Consider the following 17817-nt stretch of genomic DNA (forward strand, 5'->3'; position numbering starts at 1 on the left):
GATGAGCTTCCCATTCACGGTCATTTGCAGCTCCAATGTCGTTGGTTGGAGCCTCGCGTTGAACACCATGACCTGTGTTTTTGTCGCATTGATCGTGGCGAAGTTGATCGAGCACCACGCCGCGAGGTCATTGAGTTTCTGCTGGACAGCAGATGCAGACGTCGAGAAGATGACAATGTCGTCTGCCTGCTCGAGGTGCGAGACAGCCATGCCTCCGAGTACAATGTCGTCTGGGTGGGGGCGCATCACAAGGTCCGCGAGGAACAGATTCCATAGGATAGGCGAAGCAGGATCTCCAATCAGTATTCCAGCGAGCGCACAGAACCTGTCTGAGAAGTCGCCGGCGAACTTGACAACATACTCCAAGCGGGAGTAGAGGGCTCTCAGCCAGTCAAACAAGGGGCCTCGGCATCCGGTGGCGTACAGTTTAGCCCATAGTGTAGGTTGATCGACGGAGGGGAAGGCATTGGAGAGGTCCACGAACGCGACATACAAGGGTTTTCCCATTTTACGGGCCTTCTCGATTGCCGCCCGCAGTACGAAACTGTTGTTGTTGGTACGCCTCCCTGCACGAAATCCGTTCTGCGTCATCGGCAGCTTCCCGGTCTCCTCAGCCCATCCTCGTAGCCGCCGTTCGACCATCAAGGTAAGCATTTTGAGCAAGCAGCTCTCCAGCCCCACAGCTCGATAGTTCGTTGCATCCCCGAGGTCTTTTCCGCGCTTTCCAATGCCAGTGAGGGATGCGGTCAGCCATGCGGTAGGGACATCGCGCGAATCCACACAGCTCTGGAATAACCGCTGAAGTTCCTCGTTAGGGATGCGCAGTACGCGCTCGTACGACACGCGGTCGGGACCAACAGCAGACGACATGGAGTGCTTCCTAATGTGCTCTTTTGCATCTGCGACCTCCTCGATGGTCCACGGCCGCGCGAAATACCCCTGCGCGCTTTCGTCCACTGTTACTGAGGGCAGATATCGCATCCATTGGCGGTTAACACCTAGTCTCGCAGCGTTGAAAAGCTCTGGCACTTCCGTGGGCGGGTTCATTCGTGGCTCGAAGGCGGCCTGGAGCTCCACCGCCGACACCCTGGGCGGACGAGGTTTGGGGTCAACCATCCCCCGGTAAGCCTCCCAGAAGCTCGCATCAGGCTTCCCCGGCGACAGCAATTCCTTGATGTGTTTCTCTCGTAGGTTGCTCACTGAAGTCGCTAACCAACTCCGGGACGCTTAAATTCTTTGAACGTGGTATTACTACATACCCACAGCCTGTGCGATGCTATACCAGGAGTAAAGTGTACACAATCTACTCTGGCACCATCTGTGGTCTACGAATGACCGACTGTTCGCGATCTCAGCTCAACATGACCTTCACTCATCAGCGTTGCCGGCCTGATGTTTTGAGGCTAAGTCGGGTGGCCATTCATAATGCAGTCATTAGGAAACATGACTCACGTTCGATTGGCAGTACGCCCATGCGAAACGAAATTAAGGTATGTGGAACCGGGATATTGATGCTGGCCAGGTACCTATGTATTTGCGGACAGTTTCTCATTTTCTTCACGATACAGTGTATCGTCTTGCCTGTCGAGCCTCTCATTTCGACATCACAGGTCATCGTGCACGGCCCGATATGGCAGGTGTACTCATTTGTTAGCCCTGCGATCGCAGTCACCAGCCGCAGAGGCTGACTGCCGTTTACGCTGGCTGCCTGCAGTCAGCCATAGAGGCTGTCCTTGCAGAAGTCATGCAGCACCTCGTCGTCAGCCTCCCACATTTTCCATAAAACCCCGCGGCAAACGCGTCGTTATGCACAGTTAATCTCGCCTCCGTTCCACAGCCATCGCCCATCGCATACACCGTCAACCATGGATTCCTTTGAGTCCTTCCTGCACCTGCTCATTGGCTTCCTCCTCCTCGGTGTCCTCATTGACATTGGGGAGACGGTCGCCTGTCTCGTACGCGCTACACTGGGCGTCCTCTTCGCCCACTTGGTCTCCCTCACCTTCAGCGACGTCTTGTCTGTCCTCTCATGCATCGCCCTGGAAACTTACGCGGTTCGGTCCGCGCTCACTCCACCCTCGATGGTTCCCAAGGACATCCCTCACGTCGTCTTCTACGAAGGTCCTTCGCGTTGCCCGCAGACGTCCGACCAAACCAAGGTACGCCTTTGGGCCAGTTCCTATGCATGCCATACGACGCCGCTTACACTTTCGCGTAGGCACTGATCAACGTCCTTGCTGTCATGTCTCTCGTCAGCACTGCCGTGGGCTCCGAGACCGACGTCGGGTCCAACGTCGGTCCCATTCTCGTCCCGATTGCAGTTGTTCGGTATTTCAACCTGGAGGTCGGCCTTGTTTCGCATAAGGACACACTCTTGCCCGTTTACATCCATGCCCTCACCTTCGCGCCCCCGCTTATCCGTGCTCCGTCTCTGTACTTGGCACACGAGCTCTCACTCGAAGTCACACGGCAGCAGTACAATGTCTCCCCCTCCCACTCGCTCGACGTCAGCCTCCGGGAAGTTTGCGACGGTCTTGAACTCGCTCCGCTCAATATCACAGTCAAACCCGTCCTCCGCCCGCACCGCCTTCCATTCGATGTCAGCGACCTCTTCCGTGGCCAGCCCCTCCCAGTGCCGTCCAAGGAGGATCTCGAGTTCTGGCATGGCGGACGCCCACGCACAGGCGATGCCGACGAGCCTCTACGCGCTCGGATTGATGTGGGCGACCTCAACACGGCTTGCATCTCCGCTCGCAGCGTCCCTGCCTCGACCCTGTTCCCCAGCGTCTCCGAGGGTCACATCGGTCTGCGCCCGCAGCGCGAGCTGCCTCCTCGTCCGTTCGTCCCTGCCCTTCCTGTCCCCGCCGCCCCGGCTCCGGCTCCCGAGGTCTTGCACGTCGCTGCTCCTCGTAAGCGTGCAAGCGTCCGCCGCACCCTGCTCAAGCCGCCGCGCGTTGCGACGCCCCGTCAGTTCCGGACGGGCGCCACCGTGACCGCACATATGGGTGCCCGGGGCAACTTCAAGTGGAGTATGGAGTCTGGGGTTTCGCTCATGGAGGCGTTGGGCGTGGGCTCCGTCAAGCTCGGCGTCGTGTACTCTCTGCCACAGTGAGCATGCGCACGACGGCGCTGCCTAGCTCGGCTCGGCTTTCGAGCGGAAAGCTTGGAAGCGTGCTCCCACCTTCGACTTAAAGAGCATATGGACATGTTGGAGGGTGGATCATCCCTGTGGGTAATATCTTGTGTACAGTATCATATATTACGGGATCTCAGCCAGGACCTCCAGTTGTATAGTAGAGCCGCACAGATCCCGGCACAGATGACTTCCTAATATTCGCATAACTGTAGCAATGGTACATATGGCATGAACACCATCGTGACGAACTCGAGAGCGCTGCGGTGATCAGTCCTCATGATCAGCAGTCAATCATCGAGACATGCACCGTGCGGCCGCGAGTCCCGTCATCGGCCTCAATACGGCTCGCGTCCGCGATTTTCACGGCGGAAGACATGCTGGCACATCTCCATATCAAAGTACTCAGACGACACAAAAGGCCTAGCCAAGGAATCGGTGTATGTGTGTCCGTGATCAAGTGCATAATTTCACGGCGGCACGACGTAGACAACATATAGTACAACTTGAAACACTGGCAGGTACCCATCGGACACGCATTACTTGTGAGGAACAGGCAACCGCTCTACACGTCCTCCGGCACCCCAAGAATCTCCATGAATTTGCTGTACGTGACCATCTGATCCCTTCTCTCTCGATCTCCTCAACCTTAGCCCCACCGTCGTCGTCAGAACCGTCATACTCGTCGATGAAAGCGAGACGCTTGATATTGTCCATGCGATGCTCAACGTCCCCAAAAAGGGTCAGTAAACGCGTCAGGAAGGTGCGTTTCTTCAGCAACGGCTTGAAGTCTTCGTGCGCCTTGGAAAACACTTCCTTGATTTCCGTTGCATCCATAAGGAATTTGCGCTTGCTGTCCCCAACAGCGACGAGTGAGCTGTGTTGCCATTGCACGATGTGCCCGAACTTCTGCGTCACCGGATCGTAAGCAGCGGTGGCGTACACGTATACGTAGAAGAACGACTCTAGGTCGTGGCGATACTTATGAGCTGGGGGGAGGCCCGAGCGCAGGAGGTCCAAGGCCATGAATGGCCCTGTACCGGTGCGATACCGCGGGGTTTGCTCAGGCATGAGCTGCGATGTCGTGGCGGTGGACTCCTGTCCGGTGTTGACCCCACTCTTGAGTTGACTCCTGAGCTGCTCCGACGGTTGCCCAGCCTGTTTGCTTGTACTTGCGCTTGCTGGCGTCGCAGCGGCCGGATCGTCCGAAGGTCGGATAGACAGACGTTCATCATTGCTGTGATCCTCGGCGAGGTCCAAATCGCAAAGAACGCCAATGATTTCTCCGTCCCGCATGGACCACATGATGTTATTCACGCTGATGTCGCGATGAAGTATCTTGAACGTCTTGTACACCCAGTAGTGAGCTGAAGATATCATCAGAGAGCGACTACGGTCGCACTTGGTCATTACGTACCGCGAACGACATGGACAAACACAGTATGAAACCCCTTGGTGGATCCGATGGTTTCCAGACGCTCGTACCGCTTGAATATCAGAGTACGACAAACCCGAAGATCCTGTTCCTCGGGGACAACACCCATCGCAAGATGAGGTAGCCCATTTCTTCGATACTCTTCGTCACCGAGCACTTGAGGTCCACGTGGTCCAAGTACTTCACTGGCAAGGGGGGATGCGAATGGGAGCAGTCGACAACATTGGAACTCAGACGAGTTCATGTTTATATCAACGCCTACGCGTGGTCTCGGATCTACTCGTGGACAGTAAATTCCAAAGTCAGCGACAAGGACCGTGGACGTTCGAGCTAAGGTAAGATTGCCATATTGGGAGGATAATGTGGTCGCGCAAAACACGCTTCTTGCAAAGCTCCCCACTGTAATTTTCTGCGGGATGTAAGCCAGACATATGCCGGTGCGGGCGATGCATCAGATACCGGTCACGTCGCGGAGGCGACTCCAGCAGACTGTGGCTCACGGAAACACCTCAGTCCAACCTGAGTCTGAGGATTCAAGTTCACCTCCGAGCGTCTCGCAGCGTAAGTCAGAATCTCAGATATGCATCACGTGCACACAGGCATGCCGCCTGGGACTGAGGCCTTACCAAATACAGTGGGTCATGTCATTAGAACAAAAGTTTGCATATGGATTGAAACACGAACCGGTCGAACACGCGTGAGTTGCGAGAAAAAGGCAGTGACTTTACACGTTCTCAGATGCCCCGAGGATCTGCATAAACGTACTGTACATGACCATCCGATCAGCCCTCAACATATACATCGGCACGACGTAGACAACAAGTAAATAGTGCAAATAGGAATCCATCCAACACGCTGCGAGGAACACTGGCAGGCAGCGACTCTACACGTCCTCCGGTGACCCAAGAATCTCCATGAACGCACTGTACGTGACCATCGCATCCCTTTCCCTCTCGATCTCCTCAACCTCAGCCCTAACGCCATCGGTTGGACCGACCAACATAATGTCGGCCATGATGTCCTCAATCTCGTCCATGCGAGACTCAAGATCCCCAAAAAGTGTCAGAAACTGCATCAGGAAAGTGCCTTTCTTCAGCAACGGCTTGAAGTCTTCGTGCGCCTTGGAAAACACTTCCTTGATTTCCGTTGCATCCATAAGAAATTTGCGCTTGCTGTCCCCAATGGCGACGAGCGAGCTGTGTTGCCATTGCGCGATGTACCCGAATCTCTTCTTCACCGGATCGTACGCAGCGGCGGTGTACGCGTATATGTAGAAGAATGACTCTAGGTCGTGGCGATACTTATGAATTGGAGGGAGGCCCGAGCGCAGGAGGTCCAAGGCCATGAACGGCCCTGTACCGGTACGATACCGCGGGGTTTGCTCAGGCATGAGCTGGGATGTCGCGGCCGCGGGCTCCTGTCCGCTGTTGACCCGACTCTTCAGTTGACTCTTGAGCTGCTCCGACGGTTGCCCGGCCTGTTTGCTTGTACTTGTGCTTGCTGGCGTCGCGGCGGCCTCGTCCGAAGGTCGGATAGACAGATGGTCGCCATTGCTGTGATCCTCGGCGAGGTCCCAATCGCAAAGAACGCCAATGATCTCTCCGTCCCGCATGAACCACATGATATTGTTCGTGCTGATGTCGCGATGAAGTATCCTTGACGTCTCGTACACCCAGTAGTGAGCTGGAGATATCGTCAGACAGTGACCACACTCATACTAGGTTATCACGTACCGCGAACGACATGGACGAACACAGTATGAAACCCCTTCTGGGAGCCGATGGTTTCCAGACGTTCGTACCGCCTGAGGATCAGAGTACGGCAAACCCGAAGATCCTGTTCCTCGGGGACAACACCCATCGCAACACGAGGTAGACCCATTTCTTCGATACTCTTCGTCACCGAGCACTTGAGGTCCACGACGTGATCCAAGTACTTCTCCTTCCCCTTCTCAACCAGACACTGGCGGACAGCACGGATCATCTTGTCTTCCGCCTGACGAGACTTGTGCGGCCACGCCACCTTTGCAACGAGCGGTTCGTCCTTGAGCTTCTCTGCCGCCTTAGACTCGTCGCCTTGCTCCGCTTTCACGGGGATAACGGTAGTCCCGCGTCCGATGAGGCCGAACTCGGTGTATACAGCGCGAGGGTCCGCCTTGGTGACATCAACGTCGAAGACAAACTCTTCCATGCCCTGCTCCTCTTGCACGTCCAATCGAATCTTCGCCCCCACGTAACCCGTCCGTGAAGAGAAGACGACAGCATCCTTGTGTCGGAAGTGAAGAGCTGGATGAATCCCCAGATCGTGCACACCGGCAGCCCCTGTAGCAGCCACAATCAACAGGAACAGTGCGGCGTCGTCCTGCAGGAAATCGATCTCCTTGGTGAAGATGAGACCCATGCGATCACCATAGACGAGTCGCATCTTCGTCTCCTCGATCAACCAGCCGACTGCGTACGATCGTACGTTGGACGACATGATCTGGTTGACGTACTTGACGACTTGCACTTCCTTCGGACTCATGGGAGGGGTTCTGCGGGACGGAAGAGGCAGTACAGACGCAGTACGCGCGCGCTTTGAATCGGGTGCCGAACCCTCCTCCTTCCCTCGCTTTCGTTTGCTCGCGGATCCAGAGGCGGCACCTTGCTGCTCTTCCGAATCGCTCATGCCCTGTTCTTCGTCCGCGTCAGCTCCACCCTCGTCAGCGTCGCCCAGACCCTCCTCATCTTCGGCATGGTCGGAGTCAGCGTCCAACTACATCAAGTGCGTCAGCCGGTGGCAGCCTACAGAAAGCAAATCACGAACGAATGCGGAGAACACGCCATCTTCACAACCGATGAGCATGTCTCTAAGCGTCTCCTCGATGGTCTCCGCGTTTGTCTTCTGGACTTCTACGGGAACGAGCTCCCACTCCCAGACAGGCTTGCCCTTGACGGTACTGTAGGTAAGGTCTGGCTTTTCACCTAGCTTGTGCTTGCTCTTCGTCACGATATGACCACGAGTACGGAGGCGACCCGGGTAGGTGCGCAAAGGCGGGAGTGCAGGCTTGGACCCGGCCTGACCTTCGCTGTCGGCCACATCGTGACGGTGTCTCATCACGGCCGAGCACCGCGTCGTGGCAGCCGCGCGCAGCGTTTTATCGGCTGCCTTGTCTTCGTCGCTCTTGGGTGTTTCGTCGTCGGGGAGCGGTCCGTACAGTTGGCACAACAAGCCGTTGGCCAGGTTGTTGAACGGCGTATAGATCGATAACTCCTTGCCCACCCGGTAGGCTTTGATGTCGGCATTTCCCAAGGAGTATTGCTGCGTGTGCTCTTCATTGTTGTCGCGATACGGAGTGGGGTGTATGTCACTCCAGCCGAAGCGGAAGACAGCGCGTACAAAGTCCTCCACGTCGACGTTCCGGCGGATCTTGTCCGTGTATTCGCGGTGGATCAACGCTACGTGGTGCTTCGTCAGGGCGGAGCCCTTTGGATCCTGGATACTGCTGATAGCGCTCGGTTGCAATGGTGTCGAATGTATCTTAGCTAAAATACACATGGTCAACGTCAAAGTAGGCATTCCTAACCGTCTCTTTCACTTACGTTCTGCCTGCCCTCGGGGCGGCGTACGCGGCGCAGAAGGACCAGGCGGCGCGGACTTCGTGGTGTTCATCTCGCCGTAGATAGCAGAGCAACCTGCAGATTCAGATAGTACTACGAAGAAAGCTCGAGGGTGATATGGCGACTCTCTGCGGAGGCAGAGTGGGGGCAGGGAGCCTGCAGATGGGAGCAGTCGACGACATTGCAACTCAGGCGAGTTCATGTTTATATCAACGCCTGCGCGTGGTCTCGGATCTACCCGTGGACAGGAAATTCCAAAGTCAGCGACGAGGACCGTGAGTCAAGAAGAACAACGCACCGTGCCGTGGACGTTCAAGTTAAGGCAAGATTGCCATATCGGGAGGACAATGGGACTGATGGGCACGTGGTCGCGCAAAACACGCTTCTTGCAAGGCTCCCCAGTATGATTTCTGCGGAATAACTGGCAGAGACCGGTGCGGGCGATGCATCAAATAACGGTAACATCGCGGAGAGGACTCCTGCAGACTGTGGCGTACGGAGCCTCAGTCGACAGTTTGTGTTTGAGGATTCTTCACCTCCGGGCGTCTCGCAGCGTAAGTCAGAATCTCAGATATGCATCACGTGCACACAGGCAGCATGCCCTATTATCGTAGTAGCGCCAGCGCCATCCCCGACTCCTGCATGGGCCAGCATGGCACCCAGCTGCTCAGCCTGCCACAGCGGAACCATACAAAACTCCCCTCACCGCGTCTCATCACGATCACCTTGTACATCCATGATCTCAGGGCCTGGACCGGCATGGTCCCAGCGCGATGGACGCCTGGGGCAGTGTTGATGCTCTAGGGGAAATTCTGAAGAGTAGGGATGCATGGCGCGGCTACGAACTCGCCGACGACACGCGGGTGCTGCTCCTCGGCCACTCGAATGGCGGCCAAGGGGCATGGTGGAACGCGGCGAGGTACCCGGATCGAGTCGCTGCCGGTATGTTTGTTGAGTTCTCGCCCTCGCCAATGCCGCGATTGCATTCACTGAGCATACCAATCGGTGCAGTCATCCCGGCGGCGGCGTACCTCAAGTCGCAGGCATATGTACCCTCATCCAGTCTCAGTAAGTATTGTGTCTCCGCTCGCACCGAAGGCAATTGACGTGGCTGCTCTGCAGTTCCGCGCATTACGTCGACCCTTTCCTGCGGGCGATCCTTGAGACCGCGCTGACCCCCGATGATAACGACCTTTCCTGTCTAACCTCGCGCACACACAAATCTTGCGATCCACGGCGGCGACGACGAGAACGTGCCGACGTGGCACAGTCGTGCGTACGTCAGCACCCTCAAGACGTGGAACGCCGACGCGCCGTGAAGTCAGTCGTTCAAGCTGTTGTCATTCTCGGTGCTTGATGCTGACGGTAACATCATAGGCTACGCGAAGATCCCGGTGAACTTCACTGGTACACAGGGTGTTCGACAACGCCGATGTGCGCGTGTATATGCGTGCGGTGTGGAAAGCGAGGCGGGCTTGGCTACATCTGTCGGCTTCGGGCCGAGCCCGGATAGCTTCACCTTGACTGTCTCCATACCTGCTGAGAGCGGCTCGCTCACGGATGGCGGATCCACCAACTGCTAGTGCCTGGCCGGATTAGATCGAGAAGCATAACGGAACGCATACTGATTCGATCGCATTCAGCATTGGAAGGCTTACGGTCGTACTGAGCGGGACATCAATCGACGTCCGCACGAACAACGTCGCGGTGTTCTCATTCAGCACATCCCTCGATATGCTGCGGACGTTCTGGTCATAGACGGCTTCACATTCCCGATGGATGCTCTTCGAGACAACAGTCACAACGCAGTGCATTTCTCACGTGAGGATGGTACATGGAAGTACGTACCCACTCCGAATACGCCTCCGCAAGACCTTTGTGACGCAGCGCAGTCCTCTGTGACCCGCCGGCGGCTCTTCAACCACATGGAGACTAGCCAGAATCCTCACCTCCCTGTACCGATAGTTATCGTCTATGATCCTAGCCTCCAAGCTCCTCTCGGCAACGCTACGCCTAGCCTCTGCTCTCGACGGTTACCACAAGCTTGATGCGGAGATCATTGACGACGCGGAGGCCGTCCGGAGACTACACACCGAATCTCTGGCACTGCCAACATAGTCGTCGTCACGAATGGAAAAGGGGACTTTGCGCAGTCTCTGCTCTCGCAAGAGCGCACAGCGTTCACCCTCGATAACAGGACATTACTTCTGAGAGGCAAGCCCTGGGAGCGAAGTCCGCTGCGCTGTTCTTGCATCCGCATCCGAGTGCATCAGATGCATCTATTCTTTCGTATACACCCAGGATGAGGTAGGATGGAGAGAGGCCTCCGGCTCTTCCCATTCGTACAGGCGTGCCAATCCCCATTGGTTGTAATCACAGACCATGCGGACAAATGAGAGCGGGAGGATAGAAGGACGGGGTGAGTGTCACTGCTCTCTTGTAGACTGGGACTCGCTCAAGTGTCTGAATTGAGCGTATGGGGAAACACCTGGAGCTGGAATGAGGGAATGTCCGCCTATTGACTCATTATTGAACGCCTCAACCGCTGTACTTTCAAAGTTCAGCAGATATACACCCGTGAAAGTTGCGGATCACATGCCTCTGGTCTCAGTCACTGCTAGCATGACACACCGTAGTGCGAAAGATTGGCCTTGAGCTAGCAGCTATGGCATCCTCCGTCCTTGCTACAAGTCTCATGGTGACCAGCTCATCCCTCGTCTTCTGAACTCCTTGGCCGTCTGATGATCTTGCAGAAGCCTCCGTGTACCCTCGCTCAGACGTCGTCAATGCAATCCATGACGCGCTCAACGTCATGGAAAGTTCCAAAGTTAGCACAAAAGGCCGTCCAGTGTAACAAACGGTTTGCAACCTCTCATGGGCTTTTTGTCGACGTTCTCAATTGCCTCGGATCTCGTCAGAAACCTATGCCTGCTGTCCCCGATAGCGATGAAGAAACTACGTTGGCATTGCAATGTAAGCCGAGTGGCTACCACAGTACTTCTGTACCTACCAAATTCGGCGAGTCGTGTATGTTCAGACGTTCACGGTCGCTCCTCTTTGGTTGCGCGACGCTCTCTTTGTGGGTTCGTCTTTGCTTCTGTCTGCCTCATATACTAACTTGCTTCTCCTGTCTCTCGCCCGCTCTAGAACCTTAGTCTAAGTTCAATCGAACTTCGACTTACACAGTCTCAGGCTGAACCACCGAGTGTGCTCTGCCGAACAAGCCCGGCAGATTCATAGACAAGACGTTCGCCCGGTCTATGCTGAATTCGATCTCTTTGGACGAGGGACCACTGTCATCAGGCTAAGCGGGTCTAGCGGAAAAGATGTGGCTCGGAACCGCTTGTCGCGAAGATGGCATGGCCCACAAGCACCGTGAAACTGAAGACACCATGATCCGCGCTGTTCGTAAGACTCTGGCTCACAAGAAGACAAGTACGTGGCACATACCATGGACCTGAAGCGCGCAGTAACGAGGAGCATCGACTCGGAGATGGAGTTACCCCGCGTCGCGACTGGGATCGTCCGGAGGAGTATCAGGATCTTCGAGTCTGCCGGACTCTGATACTCAAGCGATACCAACTCTTGCATGTCATTGGATCTGCGGGAAGTCTCACACTGTGTTCGTTCACGTTGTTCGCGGTACGTTATCACCGAAAAGGATGCAGTCTCTATCTGACGGTCTCTGCAGCTCATTACTGGGTTATGAGACATCCAAGATATTGCACCGTGATATCAACATCAAGTACATTATGTGGTATATGCGGGACGGTCAAATCATCGGCGTGCTATGTGATTGGACCTCGTCGAGGAACACAGCAAAGGTGACGCCGGTCATCCGACCTGCAGACGGACGAACGCTTCCTCGCCATCAATCGCGAGCACCAGCAAACAGGCGAGCCATTCAGATGAGCCTGAGGGCGCGCAAAATCCGAGGTATCGCGCCGGCACAGGTCAATCCAAGGCCTGGACCTGCTACGACTCGGAGAGGCCTACCTTCACAAGTATCGCCATGACCTCGAGTCATTTTTCTATGTCTACGTCTACGTTGCCTCCGCGTACGATCCGCTGAATAATGTGTTCGGTACATCGCACAATGGCAACACAGTTCGCTCGTCGCTATTGGGATAGCAAGTACAAATTTCTCACAGATGTGGAAAAAACCGACAACGTCTTTCCAAGGCGCACAAAGATTTTAACCCATCGCTCGAGCCGCGCGGTCTCCTGATGCGGCGTATGCCTATTCAGGAATCTTGAACGGCGCATGGACATGATAAGGATCTTGCGGCCGATGACCGGTTTGGTCTCGATGATGATGAACCTATCGTTGACATCGGAGCCGCGGTTAGAAGATTGAGGAGGAAAGGGATCAGATGGTCACGTACATGAAGTTCATGGAGATTCTTGGCGAGCCGGAGGATATGTAAAGTCTTGTCCCTCGCCACCCATGTACTTGGGTGATTGACAATGTTGAATGTGCAAGTCCAAGGCTGACGAACGAGTACGTGGGCGCGGCCCCCAAACAAGTACGCTGATCTACAGTAAAAATCGAACGGGTGGCTCTGCGGACTAGTCTACGAGACAATCTTCGCATAGTGTGTAAGCGGGGAAACGGACCTCGAACCAGCGGACTCGGACCAAGACGTTCGCACCTGACTCAGTTGAATGGTCGTTCAGTTCGTAATGATGCCTCCCCTTTGGCAAACCATGACCGAACTCGGTTCTCAGATCTTGAAAGTCCAAGTCCAAACTAACGTTCCACTGACTATGACCCTCAGGCTGCCTGTGTGCACGTGATGCATATCTGAGATTCTGACTTACGCTGCGAGACGCCCGGAGGTGAAGAATCCTCAAACACAAACTGTCGACTGAGGCTCCGTACGCCACAGTCTGCAGGAGTCCTCTCCGCGATGTTACCGTTATTTGATGCATCGCCCGCACCGGTCTCTGCCAGTTATTCCGCAGAAATCATACTGGGGAGCCTTGCAAGAAGCGTGTTTTGCGCGACCACGTGCCCATCAGTCCCATTGTCCTCCCGATATGGCAATCTTGCCTTAACTTGAACGTCCACGGCACGGTGCGTTGTTCTTCTTGACTCACGGTCCTCGTCGCTGACTTTGGAATTTCCTGTCCACGGGTAGATCCGAGACCACGCGCAGGCGTTGATATAAACATGAACTCGCCTGAGTTGCAATGTCGTCGACTGCTCCCATCTGCAGGCTCCCTGCCCCCACTCTGCCTCCGCAGAGAGTCGCCATATCACCCTCGAGCTTTCTTCGTAGTACTATCTGAATCTGCAGGTTGCTCTGCTATCTACGGCGAGATGAACACCACGAAGTCCGCGCCGCCTGGTCCTTCTGCGCCGCGTACGCCGCCCCGAGGGCAGGCAGAACGTAAGTGAAAGAGACGGTTAGGAATGCCTACTTTGACGTTGACCATGTGTATTTTAGCTAAGATACATTCGACACCATTGCAACCGAGCGCTATCAGCAGTATCCAGGATCCAAAGGGCTCCGCCCTGACGAAGCACCACGTAGCGTTGATCCACCGCGAATACACGGACAAGATCCGCCGGAACGTCGACGTGGAGGACTTTGTACGCGCTGTCTTCCGCTTCGGCTGGAGTGACATACACCCCACTCCGTATCGCGACAACAATGAAGAGCACACGCAGCAATACTCCTTGGGAAATGCCGACATCAAAGCCTACCGGGTGGGCAAGGAGTTATCGATCTATACGCCGTTCAACAACCTGGCCAACGGCTTGTTGTGCCAACTGTACGGACCGCTCCCCGACGACGAAACACCCAAGAGCGACGAAGACAAGGCAGCCGATAAAACGCTGCGCGCGGCTGCCACGACGCGGTGCTCGGCCGTGATGAGACACCGTCACGATGTGGCCGACAGCGAAGGTCAGGCCGGGTCCAAGCCTGCACTCCCGCCTTTGCGCACCTACCCGGGTCGCCTCCGTACTCGTGGTCATATCGTGACGAAGAGCAAGCACAAGCTAGGTGAAAAGCCAGACCTTACCTACAGTACCGTCAAGGGCAAGCCTGTCTGGGAGTGGGAGCTCGTTCCCGTAGAAGTCCAGAAGACAAACGCGGAGACCATCGAGGAGACGCTTAGAGACATGCTCATCGGTTGTGAAGATGGCGTGTTCTCCGCATTCGTTCGTGATTTGCTTTCTGTAGGCTGCCACCGGCTGACGCACTTGATGTAGTTGGACGCTGACTCCGACCATGCCGAAGATGAGGAGGGTCTGGGCGACGCTGACGAGGGTGGAGCTGACGCGGACGAAGAACAGGGCATGAGCGATTCGGAAGAGCAGCAAGGTGCCGCCTCTGGATCCGCGAGCAAACGAAAGCGAGGGAAGGAGGAGGGTTCGGCACCCGATTCAAAGCGCGCGCGTACTGCGTCTGTACTGCCTCTTCCGTCCCGCAGAACCCCTCCCATGAGTCCGAAGGAAGTGCAAGTCGTCAAGTACGTCAACCAGATCATGTCGTCCAACGTACGATCGTACGCAGTCGGCTGGTTGATCGAGGAGACGAAGATGCGACTCGTCTATGGTGATCGCATGGGTCTCATCTTCACCAAGGAGATCGATTTCCTGCAGGACGACGCCGCACTGTTCCTGTTGATTGTGGCTGCTACAGGGGCTGCCGGTGTGCACGATCTGGGGATTCATCCAGCTCTTCACTTCCGACACAAGGATGCTGTCGTCTTCTCTTCACGGACGGGTTACGTGGGGGCGAAGATTCGATTGGACGTGCAAGAGGAGCAGGGCATGGAAGAGTTTGTCTTCGACGTTGATGTCACCAAGGCGGACCCTCGCGCTGTATACACCGAGTTCGGCCTCATCGGACGCGGGACTACCGTTATCCCCGTGAAAGCGGAGCAAGGCGACGAGTCTAAGGCGGCAGAGAAGCTCAAGGACGAACCGCTCGTTGCAAAGGTGGCGTGGCCGCACAAGTCTCGTCAGGCGGAAGACAAGATGATCCGTGCTGTCCGCCAGTGTCTGGTTGAGAAGGGGAAGGAGAAGTACTTGGATCACGTCGTGGACCTCAAGTGCTCGGTGACGAAGAGTATCGAAGAAATGGGTCTACCTCGTGTTGCGATGGGTGTTGTCCCCGAGGAACAGGATCTTCGGGTTTGCCGTACTCTGATCCTCAGGCGGTACGAACGTCTGGAAACCATCGGCTCCCAGAAGGGGTTTCATACTGTGTTCGTCCATGTCGTTCGCGGTACGTGATAACCTAGTATGAGTGTGGTCACTGTCTGACGATATCTCCAGCTCACTACTGGGTGTACGAGACGTCAAGGATACTTCATCGCGACATCAGCACGAACAATATCATGTGGTTCATGCGGGACGGAGAGATCATTGGCGTTCTTTGCGATTGGGACCTCGCCGAGGATCACAGCAATGGCGACCATCTGTCTATCCGACCTTCGGACGAGGCCGCCGCGACGCCAGCAAGCACAAGTACAAGCAAACAGGCCGGGCAACCGTCGGAGCAGCTCAAGAGTCAACTGAAGAGTCGGGTCAACAGCGGACAGGAGCCCGCGGCCGCGACATCCCAGCTCATGCCTGAGCAAACCCCGCGGTATCGTACCGGTACAGGGCCGTTCATGGCCTTGGACCTCCTGCGCTCGGGCCTCCCTCCAATTCATAAGTATCGCCACGACCTAGAGTCATTCTTCTACATATACGCGTACACCGCCGCTGCGTACGATCCGGTGAAGAAGAGATTCGGGTACATCGCGCAATGGCAACACAGCTCGCTCGTCGCCATTGGGGACAGCAAGCACAAATTCCTTACAAATGTAACGGAATTCATGGCCGTTTTCTCCAAGGCGCACGAAGACTTCAAACCGCTGCTCGAGCCGGGCGCTTTCCTGATGCAACTTCTCCGTACTTTCAGGGCTATTGAACGTCGCAAGGACGTGATCAACCGTCTTGCTGTCACCGATGAGTGTAGAAAAGGCTCTGCCGTCGACAATGGGGCTAAGGTTGAGAAGCTCGAGAGGGAAAGGGATGCGATGGTCACGTACAGTACGTTTATGGACATTCTTGGGTACCGGAGGACGTGTAGAGTCGCTGCGTATCCTTCGGAATCAACGTGTATTCCGCGGATTTCTGTTTGCAATACATATTATCTACGTCGTGCCGATGTATAAGTACTTGATCACGGGAATACATACCCCGATTCCTTTCGCTGAAGCCTTTTGTGTCGCCTGAGGACTTCGATATGAAGATGCGACCAGTATATACAGCGCCCGGCAAAGCGCCGTGGCGAGTAGTCTCACTGCCAACAAATTGTGTACACCTGCACCTTCCATGGCAACGAAGCCGGAGTTCGTAGTTTCACGAAACAGCGTTGAATCAGCGCTGAATGTCGAGGCCCTGAGGCCTGAGGAACCTGAATTGTATAGAACAACAACGCCGCAGTGGTTGTTTGAGTTGAGGCCAAGTTGCCAGTGTTGGGACGTCAACAGTGCGTGGTCAGACGAAACATGCTCTGCTTGCAACCCTCATGTACGTACCACCAATTTCCACGAAGCCTCACTATGATAGAAGTAATAGTAAACAGTAGGGAAACATAGATTACCACGTCCTTACCAGGCTAAAAGAATACATCGGTACATCTACTACTAGTAGAGACGGAGCGCTCGAGTCCACTAAACTGAGAACGCGCAGGCTGAGCGCTGGTGTATTTCACAGAGGAAAGCTGGCACCGCCAAACAAGTAGTATTAGTACCAAACACAGTCGCGGTATCTCTCTGCGGGTCATGACAATGGAAGGGAAGTTTGGGTTTGGATTGAAACAAGAACCCGTAGAACGCGTGAGTTGCGAGGAATAGTGAGCAAGTCTACACGTCCTCTTGTGCCCCTAGAATCCTCATAAATGTACTGTACGTGACCACCTGATCCCTCATCCTCTCGATTTTCTCGACCTCCGCCGTAACATCATCCGTTTGGCCGAGTAACACGATGCTGGTCATAATGTCCTCAATGGTGTCCATGTGACACTCAAGAGCCCTGAAAGTGTGCAGAAGTTGCATCAGGAGAGCACCCGGCTCGAGCAATGGTTTGAAGTCTTCGTGCGCCTTGGAGAAGACGGCCGTGATTTCCGTTCCATTTGTAAGGAACTTGCGCTTGCTGTCCGCAATAGCGACGAGCGAGCTGTGTTGCCATTGCGCGATGTACCCGAACTTCTTCTTCACCGGATCGTACGCAGCGGCGGCGTACGCGTATATGTAGAAGAACGACTCCAGGTCGTGGCGATATTTGTAAACGGGAGGGGGGTCGGAACGCAGAAGGTCCATCGCCATGAAGGGTTCCGCACCGGTGCGATACCTCGGTTTTGGTGCGCGCTGCGACGATGAAGCCGTGACTTCCTGTTTGACATTCAAGTTGAACCGAGTCTTGATCTTGCTCATGAGCTGTCGCCACGAATGACCTGTCCCTTTGCTTGTATCCACGCTAACTGGCGGCCCCGCAGCGGCCACCTCGTCTGGAGGTCGTATAGATAGACGGTAGCCATTGTGATGATCCTCCGCAGGGTCCCAGTCGCAGACTACACCAGTGATTTGCCCGTCCTTTTCGCACCACATAATACTGTCGATGCTGAGATTGTGGCACAGCATCT

The 17817-nt window shown here is 55.3% G+C and overlaps 6 protein-coding genes across 6 annotated transcripts; 4 read left to right on the top strand and 2 right to left on the bottom strand.

The window, feature by feature from the left end:
• Nucleotides 1–2531: 2531 nt before the first annotated feature.
• On the top strand, nucleotides 2532–3355 carry B0H18DRAFT_1009460 (uncharacterized protein). Its single transcript, XM_048028862.1, has one exon. The coding sequence runs from the start codon at nucleotides 2598–2600 to the stop codon at nucleotides 2991–2993; it is 396 nt and encodes a 131-aa protein (XP_047893046.1). The 5' UTR covers nucleotides 2532–2597; the 3' UTR covers nucleotides 2994–3355.
• A 1898-nt stretch (nucleotides 3356–5253) lies between these two features.
• Nucleotides 5254–8495, bottom strand: B0H18DRAFT_1009461 (uncharacterized protein). Its single transcript, XM_048028863.1, has 5 exons — nucleotides 8466–8495; nucleotides 8150–8401; nucleotides 7374–8092; nucleotides 6302–7322; nucleotides 5254–6251 (listed from the first exon to the last, which is right to left on the bottom strand). The coding sequence occupies exons 2-5, from the start codon at nucleotides 8367–8369 to the stop codon at nucleotides 5452–5454; spliced, it is 2760 nt and encodes a 919-aa protein (XP_047893047.1). The 5' UTR covers nucleotides 8370–8401; nucleotides 8466–8495; the 3' UTR covers nucleotides 5254–5451.
• A 445-nt stretch (nucleotides 8496–8940) lies between these two features.
• On the top strand, nucleotides 8941–11010 carry B0H18DRAFT_1009468 (uncharacterized protein; the record flags this gene model as incomplete). The annotated part of the gene is made up of 7 exons (XM_048028864.1): nucleotides 8941–9239; nucleotides 9633–9749; nucleotides 9811–9876; nucleotides 9966–10045; nucleotides 10152–10243; nucleotides 10321–10399; nucleotides 10475–11010. 7 exons carry the CDS (start codon nucleotides 8941–8943, stop codon nucleotides 10561–10563), a joined length of 822 nt encoding a protein of 273 aa, XP_047893048.1. The 3' UTR covers nucleotides 10564–11010.
• Nucleotides 11011–11520: 510 nt separating this feature from the next.
• B0H18DRAFT_382901 (uncharacterized protein) lies at nucleotides 11521–12252 on the top strand. Its single transcript, XM_048037852.1, has 2 exons — nucleotides 11521–11809; nucleotides 11859–12252. The coding sequence occupies exons 1-2, from the start codon at nucleotides 11757–11759 to the stop codon at nucleotides 12181–12183; spliced, it is 378 nt and encodes a 125-aa protein (XP_047893049.1). The 5' UTR covers nucleotides 11521–11756; the 3' UTR covers nucleotides 12184–12252.
• A 962-nt stretch (nucleotides 12253–13214) lies between these two features.
• On the top strand, nucleotides 13215–16917 carry B0H18DRAFT_1211494 (uncharacterized protein; the record flags this gene model as incomplete). Its single annotated transcript, XM_048036416.1, has 6 exons — nucleotides 13215–13244; nucleotides 13309–13560; nucleotides 13618–14336; nucleotides 14388–15408; nucleotides 15459–16242; nucleotides 16890–16917. The coding sequence occupies exons 2-6, from the start codon at nucleotides 13341–13343 to the stop codon at nucleotides 16915–16917; spliced, it is 2772 nt and encodes a 923-aa protein (XP_047893050.1). The 5' UTR covers nucleotides 13215–13244; nucleotides 13309–13340.
• Nucleotides 16918–17038: 121 nt separating this feature from the next.
• Nucleotides 17039–17815, bottom strand: B0H18DRAFT_1211495 (uncharacterized protein; the record flags this gene model as incomplete). The annotated part of the gene is made up of 1 exon (XM_048036417.1): nucleotides 17039–17815. The coding sequence occupies one exon, from the start codon at nucleotides 17813–17815 to the stop codon at nucleotides 17039–17041; it is 777 nt and encodes a 258-aa protein (XP_047893051.1).
• Between the last annotated feature and the right edge of the window lie 2 nt (nucleotides 17816–17817).

This window comes from Fomitopsis serialis (assembly GCF_022376445.1).
Source record: "Fomitopsis serialis strain Sig1Antser10 chromosome Unknown B0H18scaffold_36, whole genome shotgun sequence".
Taxonomy (NCBI): domain Eukaryota; kingdom Fungi; phylum Basidiomycota; class Agaricomycetes; order Polyporales; family Fomitopsidaceae; genus Fomitopsis; species Fomitopsis serialis.

Bases quoted from the DNA above. Each gene is read 5' to 3' on its own strand.
- B0H18DRAFT_1009460 (XM_048028862.1), top strand. From the start codon at position 2,598: ATGTCAGCGACCTCTTCCGTGGCCAGCCCCTCCCAGTGCCGTCCAAGG.
- B0H18DRAFT_1009461 (XM_048028863.1), bottom strand. From the start codon at position 8,369: ATGAACTCGCCTGAGTTGCAATGTCGTCGACTGCTCCCATCTGCAGGC. The intron at 8,093-8,149 runs GTAAGTGAAAGA...TGTGTATTTTAG, and splicing joins GCCCCGAGGGCAGGCAGAAC to CTAAGATACATTCGACACCA. The intron at 7,323-7,373 runs GTTCGTGATTTG...CACTTGATGTAG, and splicing joins ATGGCGTGTTCTCCGCATTC to TTGGACGCTGACTCCGACCA.
- B0H18DRAFT_382901 (XM_048037852.1), top strand. From the start codon at position 11,757: ATGTCATTGGATCTGCGGGAAGTCTCACACTGTGTTCGTTCACGTTGT. The intron at 11,810-11,858 runs GTACGTTATCAC...CGGTCTCTGCAG, and splicing joins GTTCGTTCACGTTGTTCGCG to CTCATTACTGGGTTATGAGA.